Here is a 20,820-nt window from a genome sequence, read left to right on the forward strand (position 1 = left end):
TGTTCTTTGCATAATTCGTTTACCTTGAAGCGTTTATATTGACTAAAATAATTTGATAAGACCAAATAAGACAATTGGCAGTGTACTACATGCATGTTTCGCAAGGACATGGAACACACTACTCCACAATAATCTGACATCCACTTTTATTGTGGTCTGTAGTTCGTTTCCTAAAAGCAGTTTCTGCCACAAACATTAAAAAAACTAACTTGGTAATTATAACTGTGACAGCAGCTATACACATCTTTATCCCGTTGATCATATACTTCTTGCTGGGTCAAAACACTCAGCACATCTTGTTCTGCATCTCTCGGAGAACGACTAAGATTGACACATAGGAGATGATTGTATTTCACAGACGTATACAACAATCTTGACCCCAGATGCACGGTTTTCAATTGTTTCAACCATTCAATGGTTATATTCTGTACTCAAGCACTGTTCCTAATGTTCCTGCCCGTTAACTGAACAACAAAATAAAGCTACAAAGGATTTACAATTTCAAGCTGAGTGCTAATGTTTAATCAGGTAACATATAACAAATCATATTTGAATCTCATCCCCCCCAAACTTGAAAGTGAAAATTCTACCCCCCATTATTAAGAATGAAAGTGCAATGACACAGGTCAGACCCCCGAAAAAGGCCAAATACAGGAATAATACATCAACACAGATCATTCAAAAGTTGACGAGATGTGTGCCGGATTGCAGGTCATGACCGTGTTCTTAACAGTTACTAACAAAAACAGCTTTAGAAACAGTCTCAGTGGTCGAGCAGAAGAGCCAAAGGCAATGCTCTTTGGAGAAACACACATACACACATTTATATAAAGGCAAAGTTAACTAACAGCAGCTGGGGAACAACTACAATTCTGCCGACCCCCCTCCCCCCATAAGAAAACTCAAAAGCACGAGAAAGCCATTTCCGATCACCTGCTATCCAATCAGTGAACCAATACTGAAATGAAAAAAGGCTTTCAAGATGTTTGTTTTTTTTTGTGGAAGGCTCTGGGGGCTATTTTTATGGACTCCCCCAACAGCCTATCTCTCCTTCAGCACAAAAAATGCGTCGTGTTTGCTGTTCTCTGCAAAATACGTAGTTGCTGGTTGGTGAATTTCACTATTACTGGGAATCTAGCTCCCTCTCACCTAATGCAAGAGAATACAGCGCTGGATTCCACTTAATATATTGCACCTTTGGTCTGGGGGCATTAAGGTTAGGATTTTTATTTTTTCAAGCAAAGGATTTATCCCACAGAAGTATGTTTTCGTCCAATGATTAGTGGCGATGTATATTTGCTTACATTTACATCAGTATTTTTTAGCCTTCATTGAGAAAGGTTAAGCCATGGCTCTGCTCTGTAAGCTGGGGATACCTTTCATTCCAAAGCAACCTCCTACATTTATGCCCCATTCCTCTGCCACAAAAAATGAGTCCTACCTATTTCAGTCTCTGTGTGAACACTTGCACCCACCTGGTTCCCCACTTCCACAACCCTCACCATCCCACATCCCATCCATCTATTGGACAGCTTGACTGGCATAATATCATGGCTTCGACTAACTCAGGGGGTGGGTGGCGGCCGGGGGGGCGTCCTCAGTTGGTTTCATAAGAAGACAGCAGGGCGGCATCGACGGGCTCCATGCAGGAGGGGCAGGTGAAGGAGCGCATGAGCCAGGCGTCGATGCAGTCCACGTGGTAGATGTGCAGGCAGGGCAGGAACCGGATGGGGTCTCCGTACTCGAAGTCCATCATGCAGATCACACACCTGGGGAGGGGAGACGGGTAGCTTCAAACCTGGCCTGCACCACTGCACCAATAAGCAGGCCAGAAGAATGGGCAGTGCATTATGGTACCCATTTGAAGAGAGGTACAGAAATAAATATGGAAGAATTCATTAGCATTATGTTGGATGTTCAGTTGCTTGTGGGAGTTTTACTTACACAAAAATGTTCTGATGGCAGTACGAAAAATGATTGGTTATCTCTCTGAACCAATCAGATCGTAGAGGAAATGGGTCCAAGCAACTGGAGGACGTGGGACCAAGACATTCTGACTGGTTGGACTAACCTTCTCTACAATCTGATTGGTTATCTCTCTGAACCAATAATTTTTCATTCTGCCCTCAGAACAGTTTTGTCTCATTCAGGTTACCATATACGTATACCGCTGAGCACATAAATGCTTTTTGAGATATATATTAAAAGTACCAGTAATTAATTTCTGTGTATTATGTCATGGGTGACTGCAGGGGTAACTGGGTGGCTTTGCTAGTACAGGCTGTCAAACGAGCTGCCCAAGATCAGGCACTGGGTACAGCAGCCCACCCTGCTACTCACTCCTTCACTTTCTTGTCGGAGGGCTCTGAGCCAGGGTCAAAAATGCCACGGGGCAGGTGCTGGATGAGGCCGATTCTCTGGGCGATGCGGACCTGCTCGTCCTCAGTTAGCTGCGTAGCGAGCCGGGTCTGGCTAGGTGTGGGATGGTACACAGGGACCTGAGCGCGCTCCTGTGTAAAGACACACGCACGCGCGCGTGCACACGCGCACACACACCGAACCAGGCAAAAAGATTACAGGATTTCAGGGATACGAACAAGCAGCTCCATTGTACATTGTACGCAAACCAAAGCTCAACAGTCTTGCCAAACACTTTAAACCCTTCTTACTAACAGAGCAGAAAGACTCGAAATTTACAAAAGACTGTAGATCAAAGACGGTCGTAAATCACCTAAGGCAAGGATGTCCGCTGTTATAAGTTTATTTGCAATTTGAAATTGTCCTTTTAGTTCCAAAATTAAAAGGAAAATGCTGTGTCTCGCATTATAACAATTGAAGTATTTCAAAACACTGCATGTAAAGACGAAACAATACGTCGAACATTTTAGGTAAATAATCATTTAAAAAACTTCGTAATGAAAGCATTCAAAATGTTAGTGTTTCATATTGGAAGGCGCAAATGTCAACATTGTTTTAATCGCCGTTTAAAATGATAGGCTTTAAGCTTATTAAATTCTGTGACTATAAGCCATTGAAATATTTAGATTCTAATCTTTTCGCTATTTTCACAATATCCTACTAAGTATTTTATCTTATGACTCTCTCTATCACAAGTGGGATCTATTGTAATTATAATGTTATGGAGTGTGCCCGCTCCAGCCCAGGGCACTATCCCCCGCCTTTCAAGGTTACATTCATTGGTACAACAGCACTGATCGATAAGTCTAGTCCCAGAGGGCAGCGATACACCCACCGAGTCTGGCCGTTGTTACTACTGGTGAAAAGGGAACGGCCATACTAGTAACTCGACTTTTGGTCAAAATGTAAAAACTACATAATTTTTGGAAGGAATTACATGCATGTCATTAACATGACGTATAACGTTCATGCGGCCCACGCTGAAAGTGCAGCGATTAAAAAAAATAAAGTCTTAAAAAGTTAGGATTCAACATATAGCACGACCTAAAGCCCATGTGCAATGCACCGTCGCTAATTTCAGTAAATTATTATAGAGTGCAAACTTATAAAAAATAGACATCAAAGGGTGTACAACTACTTATATTAGATGACATAGCAAATGTTTCACGCTTTAAGATAGTTTGTAAGCCTGCGCTGCGTATTTTGCGACCTCTAACTTCACCGAGATTTGGAAACCGGAGATAAACAGGCGTTTCTCGATTATTTCGACGCACCGATCGCTCGCTGATATCAACTTGGCACAAGTGCCTGAATTACAACAGTCAACGGTATCATCAGTCGCTACGGCATTAGTGTGCTTTCGAGTCCCCGGCGTGGATTTGCTCGATCCGCCCCGTCTAGCGGCACACCTGGTAAGGCGGCGGCGGCTCCCCGGGCAGACTGGCTCCCTCCGACTCGTTTAGCAGCGACAAATCATCGGCGCCCTGGGAGGACAGGCAGTTCCCCATCGAAAGGCACCACAAACCCGGACTAAATGGCCGGACCAGATGAATACACCGGGTCGTAATGCTGTGACAGCGATTTTCTCGTCTGGTGTGAAACACTCCTCGGATCAAAAAAAACTCTGATCCAAAAAAACCACAATTGCTTGCAGGACGTTTGCGTTTTGTAGATAAGCCTTCAAATTTTTGATTGCAGAAAATAAAAAGTCGACAGTGCTTGAAAACGAACTTCTGTTTCAGCGGTTGTCTGCAATGGACAGCAGTTCTGTACCCTATTATATGGCTAATAAATTTAGGTGAGACCTCTCGCGGACTCCATCTCTCCTTTCGCACTGTTTACAAACTGCTGGAGCGGATGTGCGATGCCCCGCAAGGCATTCTGGAGATTGTAGTGAAATGTTCAAAGTAATCTCTTTTCAGATGCTATTTTATTTTATATTATTTTGTTGCACTCAAATAGATGTGCTGAGTACTCAGGCACAATTGTAAACTGTAAATATTATCTAGATACTTGATAAAACAATAGTGGAGAAATGATAGCTGTATTCATGATTCTACAAATTGCTACTTCGCATAAAATGTTTAGACTAATTACGCTTATGATCATATTTGATGACGAATCATGGCTCTGCAAATATATTACGTCACATACAGAAAATAAACTGGAAATGACAATGGTTAATATGAATAACAGCTTTATTTTTTCATTTCACTGCATAGCACAAGGGGTATGTAAAATAGATGAATGAACGATTGAACAAAATGACTGAATGTGTGAGTGAGTGAATGAATGTATGAATAAATGAATGAATGTAACGTAGCGTTTTTAGTGTGAACCATGTACTAATAATTTGAAAATATATTTGACGTGGAATTACATAGTAAGATGTCGTAGAAACAATGAGCTGCTAGGCATGTGCAAAACGTCTTAAAATAAATGGACAGCATGAAACGCACAAAATACATTAACATACGAAATATACGATACTTAAGATATTATTATGTAAAGATTGTAAAAATTTAATGCATATAAATGTATAACTGAATGTCACCAGGGCTTACAACATACAGCATAAATTAAGTAGATACGAATGTGTCACGTGGTACAGGCGTCAGCCTCGCAGTCATCGCAAAGATGGCGGCCGACGGCTGAATGCTACCCTGCGTTGCCGAGCTGCTCCTTTTCCCGGCTGATACGGTCGAACAGACTCTTCCGATTGACTGACTGGCGTGTTGAGGCGGGATACGAACGCAGAAACAACTGGAGAGGAGTTGATCGAGCAGTGGTGTAACAATGCAGATCACACTGAAGACGCTGCAGCAACAGACGATCCAGATTAACATTGACGATGAGCAGACGGTGAGTGCCTCCCAACAGTCCAAGTATATGTGGAAATGACAGTGCTGTGATGGTACAGGTATTTTACTTTATGGGGAGAGTTACGTCTGTGAACATATAATTTAATCGCACCAATCGTTCCGCGTTATGGAAGTGTCTCCTTTTAAATCAACACATGTTAAATTTAAGTGTTTTAATATTTTAATAGGCAGGTAGTTAGTGACTTTTTTTTTATAAATGCATCTCTAGCTACAAGACTTGTTGTCTAATGAACTTTGCCTAAAGTCACACCTCTGCAGTAGGTGTCTGTTTAGCGCTATTTAATCATATGTGAGATGGGTGGTTACATTTCCGTTGTATCTTTTATTACCGTTGATATCGATAGATTGCGGCGATTAAGGTTCTAGCTGAATATAATGATCTCTATACATATTATTCTTAGCAAAGTATGAGGCTGATTAGGAGCTGCATCGTTTGAATGACAACTAATCGCGCTGCTACTGACACGCGAACGGAACATTACCGGAATTTTTGACCAATCTAGGTGTCCCGTTTACCGATATGTTATATTTATGTCCCACGGCCGATCCGCAGGTAAAAGATCTGAAGGAAAGGATCGAAGCAGAGAAAGGGAAAGACAGCTTCCCAGTCTCAGGCCTGAAGCTGATCTACGCAGGCAAGATTCTGCAGGATGACATGCCAATTAAGGAGTACAAAATCGATGAGAAGAACTTTGTGGTGGTCATGGTGTCAAAGGTAGAAGGCATTTATATATTTATATATATATCCTCTATGTATTGCACAAGCTATGCAGTCTATGTCAGAGTTTCAAGTTTCCGCTCAAGACAGAAACAGCTGTGGGGTGTGACAGAGGCTCATTGCCATCGACAGGTGCTCAAAGCTGCACTTCCCTGGTTCTGTGGGCACGTGTTGTGCAGCTGTGCTTAACGGGGGAAGGGGGGATAGGCTGCCACCCCCCCCCCCCCCCAGCTCACTGTGCCCCAGCGTCTCTGAGGACAACCAGTTAAGCTGCACTCTCTGCCTTAAGCTGACTCTCAGCCTAATTGACCCTTATTGTTCGAAACAGGCCAAGTCACCGCTAGCGGAGGCAGTGCAGCCTGCAGAACTGCCGAAAACCACGGCTGCCGAATCCGGCCCTCCACCGAAGCCAGCCCCTGCAGCCATCCCTATCCCCCCGGGGGACGACAAGCCCCCAGAGCGGGGCAATCCCTCTGCAGGGTACTGGAGCTCTCTGTCAGGCTCATTCAGTCAGATATAGTCCTGCTGTAATATTAAAGCAGACTTTCTCTTCCTCCTACAGCCCCCATCCAGACAAGGACACCCCGGAGGATGACGTGTCATTTCCCAAGGGTGAGTGGGAAGCGGTTTCCTGTGACAGAAAGTCTCCCGTTTTTTTTCCCCCGCTACCTCTCTGTCTCCATTGTCTGATCGTGTTCCTTGCCCGTCACAGGTCCGGATTACGAGGCCATGGTGACGGCTATCGTGGCCATGGGTTATGAGCGGGATAAGGTGGTGGCGGCTCTGCGGGCCAGCTACTGCAACCCCGACCGGGCCGTGGAGTACCTCCTCAACGTGAGGCCTCATTACTGCACCCTCCCACGCCCATATCCCAGCATGCATTGCGGCTTGAGCTGCACGGGCCACGGAAGCTGTTTAATAAGCAGCTATTTAACGGCCTGACTTTAGAGTTAAAGAAGTCGGGCACGATGACTAACTCCATTATTAACTCAGTATGATGTTTTAGTTCTGTTCGTATTGTCCAGCATAACCCATTTTATAAACAAGCATGTGAAGATTTGCTGCAGATCTGCTATAGTTTGATGTTGGTTGTGGTTAATGTGAGATACTGATATTCTCCATCTAGGGGATCCCCAGCACGCCAGTTCAGGAGAGCATTGCCCCGCCAGAAGCCCATTCCAGCACCTTCTCTGATGCCACTGAAGGTGACTATTGCAGGAATCTCTAAGGATCACCTTTATCTCCTGTACTTTAGTAATCAGAGGCGGAAAGTTCAGGTCCAGAAAGTACAAATCCAGACCAAGATTTTGTTTCAGCCAACCAGTTGAGTGCTCTGTGACTGCGACTCATTATGTTCAACTGGTTGGTTGAAACAAAATCTTGGTCTGGATTTGTACTTTCTGTACCCAAATGTTCTACCTCTGCTGACAAAACAGGGACACACTTTGGGCTCAGTAGCTTCCGTGAGTGTATTTTGCTTCTGCCTGTGTGCGTACTCGTGTCGACATTGTCGCCCCGGCGTGTCACTCGGCAGGGAATCCCCTGGAGTTCCTGCGCTCACAGCCCCAGTTCCAGGGGATGCGGCAGGTGATACAGCAGAACCCGGCGCTGCTGCCGGCGCTGCTGCAGCAGCTGAGCAGGGACAACCCGCACATGCTGCAGGTAAGTGGGGGTACGTGCCCACACACGCGCAGACGTGCGGCCTCCTAGACTCCGCCTCCCCTCTCTCTCCACAGCAAATCAGCCAGCACCAGGAGCTGTTCATTCAAATGCTGAATGAGCAGCCGGGACAAGATGAGGATCTGGCAGAGAGGGGGGGGCTAGGCCCGGCTGAGGAAGAGGAGGAGGTGGAGGAGGAGGAGGAGGGCAGCGGCGTCAACTACATCCAGGTCACGCCGCAGGAGAAGGAAGCAATTGAGAGGGTAAGCGCCTTTCACTGATGGGTGGGGGGGAGCGGGCGGGACGGGCAGGGGGGAGCTGCTTATGCTAGCCTGCCGTGTGTCTTGCACGTGCCCGAGGAAAAAAAAAAAAATCATACATACTACATACATGCATTTATGTATTATTTGTATGTTTCCAATTCTCCTGTCTGACTACTGCAGTCCATTTACTGCATCTTCCTGGGTCTGCCGGAAACTTAAACCGGGTTTATCAGCTCTCCGACGTCTCGGGCATATTTTACAAACTAAATACGTTTCTGCTGCTTCTTCTGCGTTGCTTTTGGACAGACGACGAGTTTGTTTGACTGGCACTAAAAGAGCAGACCAAACCATTTTTTTTTTCCATTATGGGGAGGAAATTGTTCTTAAACACTGATGTCAAGGAAAATAACAAGCAGTTATGTGATTCACATGCTATATAAAATTTTCGCAAATATGTTTGACATTATTCCAGTAGACTATGTAAACCTCAGAGGCCCCTTTTGGGGCCCCTTGACCCGGGGCCCGGGGACAACTGACCTGATTTCCATCCCATCGGCAACCCTGTGTACAGGGATTTGTAAAAACCTCAAACCTTTAATGGGTGTTCAACTGAAACAACACTGTTCATTGGTACAGTACAATACAATTCAATACAGTAAATGGGTAAGCTGCACAACAAAGGGGACCTCATGATAAAGTCAGTGGCAATCAGTGAAACTGAAATTTAATGGCTTAATTGAAATTGATGATTATGGAAGGTTGTAGAGTTAAGTCCCATTGAACCTGGGCTGCATGATTTGTTTATAGTCTGGAAGTAATTGACTACAGTAGTGAAAGTCGTATTTTTTTTTCTATCCACTTTGCATTTTGAAGTGATTTTATTTCCCTTTGTCTCGTCTGTCTCCCTTCCCACCAGTTGAAGGCTCTGGGGTTTCCAGAGGAACTGGTGCTTGAGGCCTATTTTGCTTGCGAGAAGAATGAGAATCTGGCAGCCAACTTCCTACTGAACCAGAACGAATGAGTCTTCGACGAGGCCTACCCGCTTCGCTCCCGGCTCAAGCACTGTGTCCGCTTTAACGAAAAGCTTATTTTCTATTATTTGGGGATGGAGAGATTAAAGTGATGACTTAAAGGAGTGGGGTTGGGTATTTAAATTTTGGGTGTTTTTCAGGAAGGGTGGTAGGATGATTAAAATGGACTTAAATTCCAATGGAATTGCTGGATTTGAATATGTAGAATATGGGGACCTGCAGGTCCAGGGGTGATTGGCCAGGGGTGTGAAGATGCGGCCATGGAAGGATGACCTGGCACCTATGCACCTTTCGGCAAGACAAAACGGCATTAGAGCAAGACCGCTTACATGCATGTGTCTGAATGCAGCATTTTTCAGTGTTTTTGCAAATTGGCAGCCTAGCTTGGGCATATAGGAAGGTCAGGGATCCTGGGGCAGTCATATCTCCAAAGTATTATGTGTATGACTGGGGCGGGTGGGGGTTGAGTTCTAGGGAAAACTGGTGATTATGAAGAAAATTGTGTCCTTCACGCCTCAGAACCCGAGGATATTGATGACCTCCCGCAGAGATTTCGTTATTCTGGGGTGTCCTGCCCAGATGAGCGGCTTGGGAAATCGGCACTCAATCTGCCCTTCGCTTGGCTGAAGTCAGTTGGCCGTCGCCAACCATGCAGCCGACACATAGCTTCCAGCTTCCTGTGCACCTGTTCGGGGGCGCGGCCCTGTCGCGTTAAAGTCCAGACTGGCCCCCGCGTCTATTCCGGGGTCAGCTTTTACGTCCATTGATTGGTTGGGTGTTTTTTTTTTTTTTTTTTTTTGAACGGAACGATTGGAAGCTGGGGCATCTGGACACCACTACAGATGACGCTGTGGTAGAAAATGGGTGCACAGCGTTGAGTGAGACTCATTCCAGCAGACTGCACATGATACGCTATCTGAGGCAGGATTCTTAATGCAGGGCAGCTACATACATTTATACAACATGGGGAGACACAAATGAAATATTTCCCTGGTATTTTTGTGAGAAAATATATACATGGGATATATTTTATTAAGTGTGTGAGATAGATGTTACTGTCTTGATCCCAAGACCTGATTGTTCTATGTTGCTTTTGGTGTCAGCAGTCTGAACTTGAAGGCTTCCTGTAGAGTTCCGTTCTTCTGCAGGCAGGGAGTTACGTGGTCAAACACGAGCAGTTTCTAGTCACTGTATAAGTAGCTTTTTATATCTTGTAATAGTACAAACAGTTGTGTTTACACTTCCTTTTCCTGGCCTGTGTTGAGCTTCAATAAATAACAGTTTTGGGATGCGAGTGTTTGTTTTTATGACTGTCTATATTCCACCCACTTATCTGCTTATTTACTGGGTCATGGGGGGCCTGCAGGCTATTTCAGGAAGCACACATGGGGGCAGGCACCCTGGACGGGAGGTGTTTTCTGAATGTGTTTTTTATAATATAAATAAGGTTTTGAAGGCATCTCAGTCGGTGAATTTTTGGAATCAAGCAATTCAAACTTCACGCACGTAATACATGAAACAAGATCATGTCAAGGAGGTAGATTCTGATGTTTGTTTACATGCGTTCTGAACTGAACTGAGTAATGGTTTGAAAGGTTTACGTAGTTTCATGTTTTGCAGATAATACCTATAAATTAGTATGAATAATTTCACAAAATCACCGGTTTGTGGCCCATAAAAACTGAAAATGTGTATGCGGTCGCAAATGAGAAATCCAGGGAAGTTCTATTATTTTACAGAATTTAACAAGTTGCATAATTATCTCTGATCTGTAGATAATTGATTTTTCTGACATCTTGTACTCTGAGTGAAATGACATTTTGTCCATGTAAGTGATGTAATTGCGGAAGTACAAGTGATTTTGCGAAGAAACGCCAAAAAGTAGCTGAAAGAGCCCTTCAGGGGACAATTCCTAGCTTAATGGGCCACAGCAGTGAGTAATGAAGATGTAAGGGCTAATTTTGTATGAGGTTCTGTTTCATTGGCTTTTGAAGTAAATGAATCTGTTTAGTGCATGTCTAACGGACTTTTCTAGTAGGAAAACCAGTCTTGTTTTCCAATTGTGTGAATCAACACAACTACTGGTCTGTTTTAAACATGTTTGGTCTGCACATTCATCCATCTTCAACCAGGGAATAATAAATAATAATAATAAATGGTTATAATAATGATACTTAATGCCACAGTGTGGCTGCTGCCCTTGTTCACACAGCTTCCCTGCACAACTCTTTGTCAGAAAGTCACTGTGAACCACTTAGCAAGCTGGGGTCAGTCATACATTGACCCTCTGTAAAGTAGAGAATGGCACTTCTGGGACAACATTAGCACTATTAAATGGATGGCACTATAAATGAGGGAGAAGAGGCTATAAAGGTGGCTGTTCTTAATGGACCCACCAGAAGTGACAGGTTCCCAGGACAACTCCCTGGCAGGCCCAGGCCCATCTACCCAGAGTAGTGTGGCTGAGATGAGGGCGATAATTATGGCGCCCTCTGCTGGCGATGCCTTTTCATGACCCTCCCTGGACTGCGGTGACAGGATGTCCTCTGCACGCTTCATTACAGACTCCATTAGGGAGCTGTCAGACTGCAGCGGGTACCTGGCCGGGCTCAGGGTCTGCATGAGCACAGTGTGGGCCAAAGGTAGAGGTGGCACATCAGAGGGATGTCGGCTTCCTCTGTTCCTCCAACATGACACGAGGGGGTCCCCTGTGGCAGCCATCTCCCTGACAACAGGCCCAGCAGCCAGCCTCCCCTGACCTCATTCTGTGGCCTTGGTACCAAGGTGCCCCAGAGAACTGCACTGAACAGGCTGTCGCTTCCATGCCACCTCTAACTCCGTTAAACGCACTGCGGCAAGTTACACTCCATGTCTGCGCTTTGCTCTGAAATAGCATCATGGTTTCTCGTAGACCACCTTCCCTGCAGTCTCTCGCCTCGAGGGCACGGTAAGGGGGTTTAAGAGCCCGGCGATTTAGATGCTTAGGGAAGGTGCGCACACTCATCCCTTCAGCATCCTCCTCAGGTACGGATGGATCTATATTCCATCTATAGTGACCTTCATCAGGATGCATTTGTGGGTCATTCAGGTTTAGCATGTGACATTGTATTTTGGCATAGAGAACTTTGAAAATCGTGGTTTCAATGGTTTCAAGAATAGTTGCTACACAATACTGTGCAAAAGGCAGTCAAAGAAAATGTTTAAGGCTATTTATTTGGATATATACTTAGGTGAAAAAAAAACACAATTTAACATTAGAACATATTCAAATTGGAAGTGATGCAACACAAAACAAAAAATTAAATTCTTCTGTTCTCCAAAAAGTTACTGATTTCTTGTTGGATGAACAACAAGAGGAGATCACTCTGCTTCCCAAACCTCAACTCAGGGGCACCCCAGCCATTCCATGTCTTTCTTAAATTTCTCCACCAGCTCAATTAGTTAATGAAATGAATGCATTAAATAACTCAATGAGGTTTTGATTTGGCACACTAGGTGGGGTAGTGCTCAAAAATACATTGGCACCTTGGATAGCTGCTGCAAATACAGAGGTGACCTTACGAGAGGCTGGCAGACGTGATGTCATCATTTTCACCAACATGAAGGTCATACTTGTATACAGGGGCGGATTAACGCACAGGCTAGATATGGCTTAAGCCTAGGGGCCCCACGTGTGCCAGCCTGCAAGGGGGCCCCCATTGAAGCGGGGCGGTGCTGGGTTGGGGGGCCCACAGACTACTGTAGCCTAGGGGCCTCCGTACACCTTAATCCACCCCTGCTTGTATACTTTACTCGGGCAAATCCTCTACTCAGAAGCATCCTTAGCGTGTGTCATTGATTTAGTTTTCCTTCTGGTATAAATGCTAATCCAGACGTAGTGAGCCTGCAGTCTGTCCGAGGGCTCACACTCCGAACCACATAAAGGGCAATTTAGAGTCACCAGACTGAGTGTCTTCAGACTGCAAGAGGAAATCGGAGTATTTAGAAAAAATCAGCAGAAATATGCTAAATCCATGCAAGTGTGAGGCCACTATCCTAACTGCTATACCAGTGTGGCTCCTTAAACCTAAACATCCATCAATCCAGAAGTGCAGGGTGGGGAATGATCCAGGATGGGCCACCATCCCATCGCACGGCACACCTACGGGCAATCTAGCAACCTCAATTCAGCTTAACATGTTTTTTGTCTGTGGGGGGCGGGAACAGAGTACCTGAAGGAAACCCCACAAAAAGACAGGGGGAGTGGGCGTGGTGCCACAGTGGAGTCTTGAACCGGGGTTACAGTGTTGGGTGCTAACCACTGCACCACCCTGACCTGAAAGTCTACACAGTATATTTTAGGTGAAAGTAAACACATCATGTTGTCATTAAATAAAATCACTGCACACGTGTATTTACAGTCAAGAACATCCTTTTATTCAATCAGTTAAAGGTGCTGCTCTTTTAAAACTGTTTTTATTATTATGGAAAAGAAACTGTAATTAACACATGCATTTCCGCCATGAGCCCTGGAGGTGTGCTTTCTGGGACTCTGAACGTCTTCTGATAGCTTGGGGTGGGGGAGGGAGCGGCTGGGGCACAGCCTACCAAACAACTACTGAGTGGCACGTTGCACGTGTGGGGGAGAGGTGGCAGAAGTGGTACAGCGCCTCTCACAGGGCAGGAGGAGTAGGCCACGAGTCGCCGCAACGCCGTGGCTTTGGACAGTTGCGGTCACCAGTCGTGGTTAATACTGATGTTGGTTCGACTTAGAAAACCCTCACTGATGCTTTCGGGAAAATCAGATTTGGCGCCAAACATAATGGCCATTTTACTTGTGTTTTGTTTTGCTGGTGGAATAACAAAGCACCAAGTAGGGACACAACAGTGCAAAGGTACAAGTGTCTAAAGGGGGGGGCGGGGCAGTGGATTTGGGGGTACCGTCTCTCCCCGTTTCCGGTTACAATCTAACGTGATTTATTTTCTGCCCTCCGATATAAACTCTTCCTCCCCACACGGCACTTTTTCTGATGCTCCGATCTGTCGCTTTACTTAGCTGGTCAAAAAAAAACTACCATGTGATTTTCAATTCCCGCTCCAAATTTTCAGCATCCTGGCCTCAAATATCTAGGTGGATCCCAATTTTTTTATATATATATATATATATATATATATATATATATATATATATGAATAAAATTGAATTGTAAAAACAAGCTCTCGGTGCCCCAGCAGCCGTTTCCACCGTCCCTAAGAGGAGTTCTTGTATCCTTTAAATGTCCACCAAAAGCAAGCAGTTTGGCGCCCCCCCCACCCAGGAAAAAAGAAAGCCCACCCACCCTTAGATGCCCTCCCCGTGGCACCCCCAGGGGCTCACCGGCGTAACTTGTTCACTTACATTAGCTGTTCAATGGAGAAGCTGAAGAGATCGGTATGGTAATACATCGTGAAGCGTACAGACAAGAATAACATGAGCTAACTGCATTCTGCTCAGACAAAGTTTTTGCAATTTTTTTAAAAACCCCCTCCGTTCAGAGAAGGGGGGGTTGGGGGGGGGTGACAGGGGGGACAGACACGCGGCTACAGACTACTCCAGTGTCCAAGGGAAGAGAAAGGAGACACAGACACAGAGGGAAAGTAAGAAAGCGAGAGAGTACTTTTTTTTCCTTTTTTATCATTTAACAATAAAAAGAAGAACTAAATCACACCAATTTCCTTTAGTACTATATATACGGCTTCGAAAAGGTAGAAGAGCATATAGGAGAAGTAAGAAGGAGGGGACTTTTTTCTAGAAGGGCGCTCTGGATTACAAGATGAAGTCGGTGAACAAAAGGCACTTTTAAGGGACAACCTTTAAATGCTCGTAATCTACACTACACCACCAAACACTACCGAAGAGTCATTTACACGGGGGAGTTCAGAGAGGGGGCGGGGATCGGGGGAGGGGTTCACTTTTTTTACACGATTCGTACACTTGTCTGTGATCCTTGTGGCCAGAAACCTAAAGCCCGCGGGGTCTCACTCTCACTCGCTCCTCCTGGGCTCGGACTGAGACGGGAGTCTGCTAATCTACGAAATCTACCAAAAAAATCAGTTCACGGTACACGACTCCCATCTCTCCAAGCAATCTCTCTCTCTCCTTTTTCCACAAAACAGATATTTTTCCGCCGTTTTGATGCATCTTCCACGCCAGGGAAGATCTTGTCCGCGCTTCATGGCGAGTGTGGGCATGCGATAGATTTACATATTGTCAGCTGCCAGCGACTGCATGGGGGGGCTCCATGTGTTAAGTGTATCCTGCACGACGTCCCCGACCCGGCGGCTCCTGGGTTGTGGGGGGGAGGGGGGGGGTGCGTCCGCGAGCGTGGCGGGTCGACCGAGCAGGCTGACTCTGATCCTCCAGTAGGGGGCTCCACTGAGTGGTATTACAGCACTTTCTGGTTTAGACTCACAGGTTCTCTTTCTAAGTTGGGTAAAGGTTGAAGAAAAATGCCTTTTGTCACAACCTAGAAGAAAATGAACCCCCCCCCCCATTAAATACAAAAAGAGGAATAGAAGAAGAATAATGTTTTTTTTTTCCTAAAATGTGCTTTATGATAACACTTAATTTTGTTTATTATTATTTATGTATAATAGAGTTTGAATGTACTTTATATCGTAAAAAGCACCAGTTTTATTTAGTAATATATCATTTTTGTCGTTTTGTAAAATTGTTCCTTCAGCCCTCCCACATTTTAAAGCAAATTATTACAAACGAAACAATAAAAAATGAAAAAAAAGAAAAGAAAAAAAGTAGAAGAATTTCCCCAAACTTACAAAGACTGGGATTAATTTTCTCCACTCTCATATTTAGAGTCCCGGAGTTTGTGGACTTGAAACAAAAATATTTTTTTTCTCTTTCTTAAAAATCTCTAACAGACAAACACATTTATCTACCCAATGCATTGCACGTGGCTCAATCGACATACATAATTTTCAATAATAATACTTTCCATCCAAAATAGGAAAAAAAAAAAAACTAAGGAGGCTGTTTTACTCTTCAATTTCGTGTCAATTACGATTGACTCATTTCACTTTTTTTTTGTTTTTAAAGGACGGCTTGTACTTTAGCCGTGTCGCTTGGCTGGGTGCCACAGAAGGCTGCGGAGGCGTGTAACGGCGTTCGGGTCCTGGTACTGAGAGCGACCCGTTTTGACTGACTTCAGAAAATAACTAGACTGCGAGCAAGCTTATCTCCCCCCAAAACGAACGAAAAGTATATATCCATAAATATATATGTATATTTGATATATATTTTATATATAGATGTTTGCAATCTTTAGCGATCTGTCCCCGTGAGACCAATGATCTCCCGGGTTCCCCCTTCCTGTTCTCTATAGCTTATTACGTGTAAAAACAACCTGAATCGATACTGAAAACATTGCATAACGGGAATACAGAGGCACTTCCACAGATTAAAAAAGAAAGAATTACTACTGTCATCTTAAAACTTTATGCAGTGGAGCTAATTGGCTAATTAGGCTGAGAAGGTGACTACTGCCCCCAGGGGAGGGGGGACCAACAGCATTTCCCTGCAAAGAAAACCCCAGCTTGGCAGTCCAGTTATTTTATGAGGTCCGCAGTTTGATTTCTCATCTTAAAAAAGCATAATAATAATAATATTAATAATAATAAAGAAAATGCTCGCGAAGGATTGAAAGTAAATGAACAGAAGTGTAGAGTCATAAAGGTTGTCTGGATAACCTGTGATCAGGGTTTCCCTTTATAGTGTGTGTATGGTGCGTTCCGCTGTGCGATTTTAATACTTCCCTACAATGAGCTGACCTGTGCATGCGCGTGTGTGCATGTGAGTGCGAGTTGCACGCGACGAGGGCTGGTGAGGGGGGGTTAATCAGCGTGCTGGGTGACTCCGGTGGCTACCGACGGGGGATTGGGGTGCATGGCGGTTACATGGATGCATGGGATTGCTGGTGGTAGCTGTGTCTGTGAGAGATTGTGTTCTGCGGTGGAAGGCTGGTTGGAGCTGAAGCTAAGGGAAGGAATGGGAGGAGAGAAGAGGCGGAGCTTAGGGACGACACGCCCCCTCCCTCTGAGAGCAACAGCGAAAGGAATCTAATTGACATTGGTGGAAAAAAGGGCTGCAGTAACTTTAAAGGGGAATGTGTACAAATCTGGGTGGGCGGAGGTGATCATTTATAAACTGGCGAGGACACCCCTGGGGGAAGGGGTTGAATGTCCTGGGGCAGGGCACAATACGGTGACAAGGACAATCCTGCAGTTCATCTTTGCTTTTTTACAGAAGCTGGATCCAGCTCTTAAGCACCACAGCGCCTCCCACAGGAGTGTGTGGATGTAAACATTCACGTAAATTCCGGGAGACGTGGGGTTTGTGAACCTCTCCCCTTTTCCAAGCCACTCACTGCTTGACAAGGTCAAGGCAGTGTTGTTTAATGTGAGTGGCCAATGCTGGTCAGCACTGTGGGACACACCCCTTCCACCTTAGGGGGCACGCTCCCTTCGCCTGTTTGGGCAGAGTCTGAGATGAGCACCTGTGCTAATTACTGACGGTTAAACCATGGATTGCTGACAGCAACACGATTGAATTGAAGCAACTGAATAAAAGAAAAGAAAAAAAGCGGCACGCAGCCGAGCGTTGGGCGAGGAGGAAAACGCCGTTCCTGTGGTGGTACTGGGGCTCGGACGTCAGCACATAACGCAGCTCAGGCGCAGCTACAGCTCGGCTCACGGAGGCACCCGACCGCTCACGTTCGGCCGAGGGCATGAAGATAAATGCCGTGTTAACCGTGTCGTCTGCCTTGGCGAGGCTGGAGACTTCTGGCACAAAGACTGAAAGGTGGAGGAAAGCCTTGGACTCGCGAACCTAGTGTCTCTTCCCGTCTTTTTATCGTAACATATCGTACCTCGATTAGACTGTGCTGGGGCGGGTTTATATCTGTGTGCTGGCTGGTCCCACATGTTGGGGGTGGTCTTTCCTATTGATCATGTACTCTTTCGGGGCTCGGGGCTCGGGGCGGGCGTGTTACCATCGGAGGCGTTACTGAAAGCCTAGTCTGGCTGTTGTCATGATTCATTGCACCGGATTCCTGCTACGTTATTGGTTCTGGAGAATGCGCAACCTGGTCATATTCCTCAATTACCCCACAAGTGCTCTGATGTGGTGCGACAGCACACTTTTAGTGTTAATTAATTCCATTTTGTGTTATTAGTAGCGCTTGGTACTCATTTCAGCCAGTCGGTGTCTGGCAGCTCAGTGGGGGCCAATGAGGTTGCAGCTGGCTGTGCCGCCACGGCTGGTTCATCCAATCAGAGTACCTGTAACTAACTCTGCTGGACTTTCGTGAATCGGCAGTGAGGTCAAACCCGACGTGGCCCACCATGGTGCGCAGCGCTGAATTATGGTGGTGCGTTTGCCAAAACCGGCCTGAACAGTGTTCACTTGGAAGCACTTTCACATTCCTCTACCTCAAGCCGTTCTACTGATAAAGCATCCGCCCCCGAAATCGATATGTTTGCTCGTTTGTGCTTCAGGGCTCCGAGGAATCTCTGCCATCGATGCATTATCGCTTGAACAGAAAAAAAGAAAAGTTTGGGCTGTTCCTCCTGTTGCTCTCCTCATTCTCCTCTTCCCCGCTGGAACTTGCGTGTTTCAAACTCCAAGAACATTTTTTTCCTCTGCGTTTTTGTGATTGTTTTCCTGTTAAAAATCACGTTTTCCATTTTCATCGGGTTTTGAGTGGTGTGAGGGAAATTTCCTGTAAATTGTTTTTTTTAAGTTGCATTTTCTTCTATCCAGATTTCAGAATTTTGCGATTTTTTCTCTTTCAAATAGGTCTTGTCAGAGGAACCAAGACTGTAAAACAAAAAATAAAAAACAATCTATTAAGATGTATTCGATGCAACAGAATCACACTGTAAACAGCAATAGTAAAAGTGTCATATTTTCCCAGCCACACAATATAAGTGCCCGCCTAGAAAAATCCTCGCTTGCAATATGCAGTAATACTGGATCAATTACTTAAGGTTGACTCCTATTCTTTGATTTAAACTGGGCTTAAATGCATAGATGGCAGAATGCAATGAGACTTGAAAACCCACAGGGGCTGGGATTAACTGGTACTGTCAATCACAATGATTAACAGAACAAGATATTACCACCCTCTCTGGGTGTTGAAGCATCATTTCTCCAATCACAGTTGAAATGATAAAATCACAGTTGACTCGGCCATACAATTTCTGGCCAGCAGAGGGCTCCCCCGAGTCAAAGCCAACACGTAAAACTGAAGGAGAACCTCCTACTGCCTAAGTGAAAGAATTCAACCCAAATATTTTACAGGCTATAGTTTTTTACAACAATATGTAAAATTTGATGACCCTAAAATTACATTTTGCATGTGTTGACAAAGAATTTTAACTTCTGGTGTCCCCAAACGAATCGGCATTGCTCACTACCCCTGGTGCCTTGTGAGGCAAATTACCGGGTCACACCCCGTTAAGGGCTGAGCTTATCCATTTCCCCGCATGAAAAGGCAGCTGAGCGGAGCAGATTTGGCACAAAGCAACATTCTGGAAGTCAGCTCTTGGAAACCCTGCTAATTTGGGGAAGCAAGCTTTTGTTTAGTTTGAATCTTGTAGGTCACAAAAAAAAAGTTTGCTTCTCACACCCAGCCGCATGCGGTCCATGGACTCTGAGAGCCCCCCCTCCTAGTGAGAGCCCCCCCTCCCAGCCAGCTCCCCCTCTCTCTCCGTCACTCTGACTGTAATCCTTGGCAATAGTGACCATCCTCTTTTCTTGCCACCTCCCTCCCCTTCAAGTTCAAGTTCAACTGGCTATGACATCATGTCTGGTTGCTGCGGGCAACCAGACAGAAGGGACGTGACTTCTCTGAGAAGCGCATGGCTTAAACTTTTCTCTGCTGGCCGCCCCGCTCCCTTCCTTGTTCCTGGCTTGCTGCAGTACCTGTGTCTGGCCAACAGGGGGCTCTTCACGCCACCTTTTCGCTATCTTCCTCCCCCGGCCCGCGTGAACACACCTCACCGCAAAGTGACCGCCTGACTTTGAGCGGTCGGCCCTTTCTTGGAGCCGCGGCTCGCTCTGACGTTCTCCTGAGACGTTCCATTTGGCCAAGGAGGCAGATAAGGGTGGAGCTAGATGTGGCGGTGCCGTCGGGAGGCGAAGCTCAAGGGAGTTTGCACTGTGCAAAGTTGTGCTGTGTGTGTGTGTGTGTGTGTGCGCGCACTCGTAGGGGTAATCTTGTGGTCGAGAGTGATAGCAAGTACCAAAATATTTAGAAGAAGGCAGATGTGTAAGCAAACGGGTGCAGTCCTGTGTGGAGTCCGCTCTGGGATGTGACTTCATCTGAGGGCCGGCTGCAGTGGGGAGGAAGTGGGGGGTTCCTACAGATGTATTCCATGTGTCAGGGAGCTGAGCTGGGGGCGGACATGGGTGCTGTTCAGTCTTAATGAACAAAGTGCAGAGGGTAGCGGGGTAGGCGCAAGGCGGCGCAGGCAGTACTAATCAACTCCGCCCATGACAGCCGCCAACACACACACGCACACACTCTCTGGGGGAGGGGGGAGGGGAGGGGGGAGGGGGGGGGGAGGGGGGGGGGGGCGGAGTGGGAGCAGGACAGAGGGAGGGACAGAAAGAGAACGTGACGTGGGGAAAACGACGAGGGCGGGGTGTGGAGACAAAGCCGGAAATGGAACGAGGGAAGGGGTCACGGGGAAAATGGAGAGATTCCAGAGAGAGGAGGATGAGGGAAGATGAAGGTACACGTCCTGAAGGGTAACACAACTGCCTGGCTGATGTCACAAGCGGTGGGCGGGACCTGAGTGGTGATGGGGGGGGG

The 20,820-nt window shown here is 45.9% G+C and overlaps 3 protein-coding genes across 11 annotated transcripts in view; 1 reads left to right on the plus strand and 2 right to left on the minus strand.

Moving 5' to 3' along the window:
• Nucleotides 1-129: 129 nt before the first annotated feature.
• rnf11a (ring finger protein 11a) lies at nucleotides 130-4,275 on the minus strand. Its single transcript, XM_023791885.2, has 3 exons — nucleotides 3,828-4,275; nucleotides 2,341-2,510; nucleotides 130-1,769 (listed from the first exon to the last, which is right to left on the minus strand). The coding sequence occupies exons 1-3, from the start codon at nucleotides 3,924-3,926 to the stop codon at nucleotides 1,598-1,600; spliced, it is 441 nt and encodes a 146-aa protein (XP_023647653.1). The 5' UTR covers nucleotides 3,927-4,275; the 3' UTR covers nucleotides 130-1,597.
• A 759-nt stretch (nucleotides 4,276-5,034) lies between these two features.
• On the plus strand, nucleotides 5,035-10,265 carry rad23aa (RAD23 homolog A, nucleotide excision repair protein a). The gene is made up of 9 exons (XM_023791841.2): nucleotides 5,035-5,280; nucleotides 5,854-6,015; nucleotides 6,347-6,498; nucleotides 6,581-6,630; nucleotides 6,731-6,852; nucleotides 7,145-7,223; nucleotides 7,553-7,680; nucleotides 7,755-7,940; nucleotides 8,857-10,265. The coding sequence occupies exons 1-9, from the start codon at nucleotides 5,215-5,217 to the stop codon at nucleotides 8,959-8,961; spliced, it is 1,050 nt and encodes a 349-aa protein (XP_023647609.1). The 5' UTR covers nucleotides 5,035-5,214; the 3' UTR covers nucleotides 8,962-10,265.
• A 3,099-nt stretch (nucleotides 10,266-13,364) lies between these two features.
• LOC111833510 (nuclear factor 1 X-type-like) overlaps nucleotides 13,365-20,820 on the minus strand; it is a 112,582-nt gene continuing 105,126 nt past the window's right edge. For all 9 annotated transcript variants that reach the window (XM_072712091.1, XM_072712084.1, XM_072712090.1 and 6 more), the window contains one exon: nucleotides 13,365-18,821. In XM_072712091.1, the coding sequence (XP_072568192.1) occupies nucleotides 18,807-18,821 (15 nt within the window). In that variant the 3' untranslated portion in view covers nucleotides 13,365-18,806. The remainder of the gene's footprint in view (nucleotides 18,822-20,820) is intronic.

The sequence above is a fragment of the Paramormyrops kingsleyae genome, chromosome 5 (genome assembly GCF_048594095.1).
Source record: "Paramormyrops kingsleyae isolate MSU_618 chromosome 5, PKINGS_0.4, whole genome shotgun sequence".
Classification (NCBI taxonomy): Eukaryota; Metazoa; Chordata; class Actinopteri; order Osteoglossiformes; family Mormyridae; genus Paramormyrops; species Paramormyrops kingsleyae.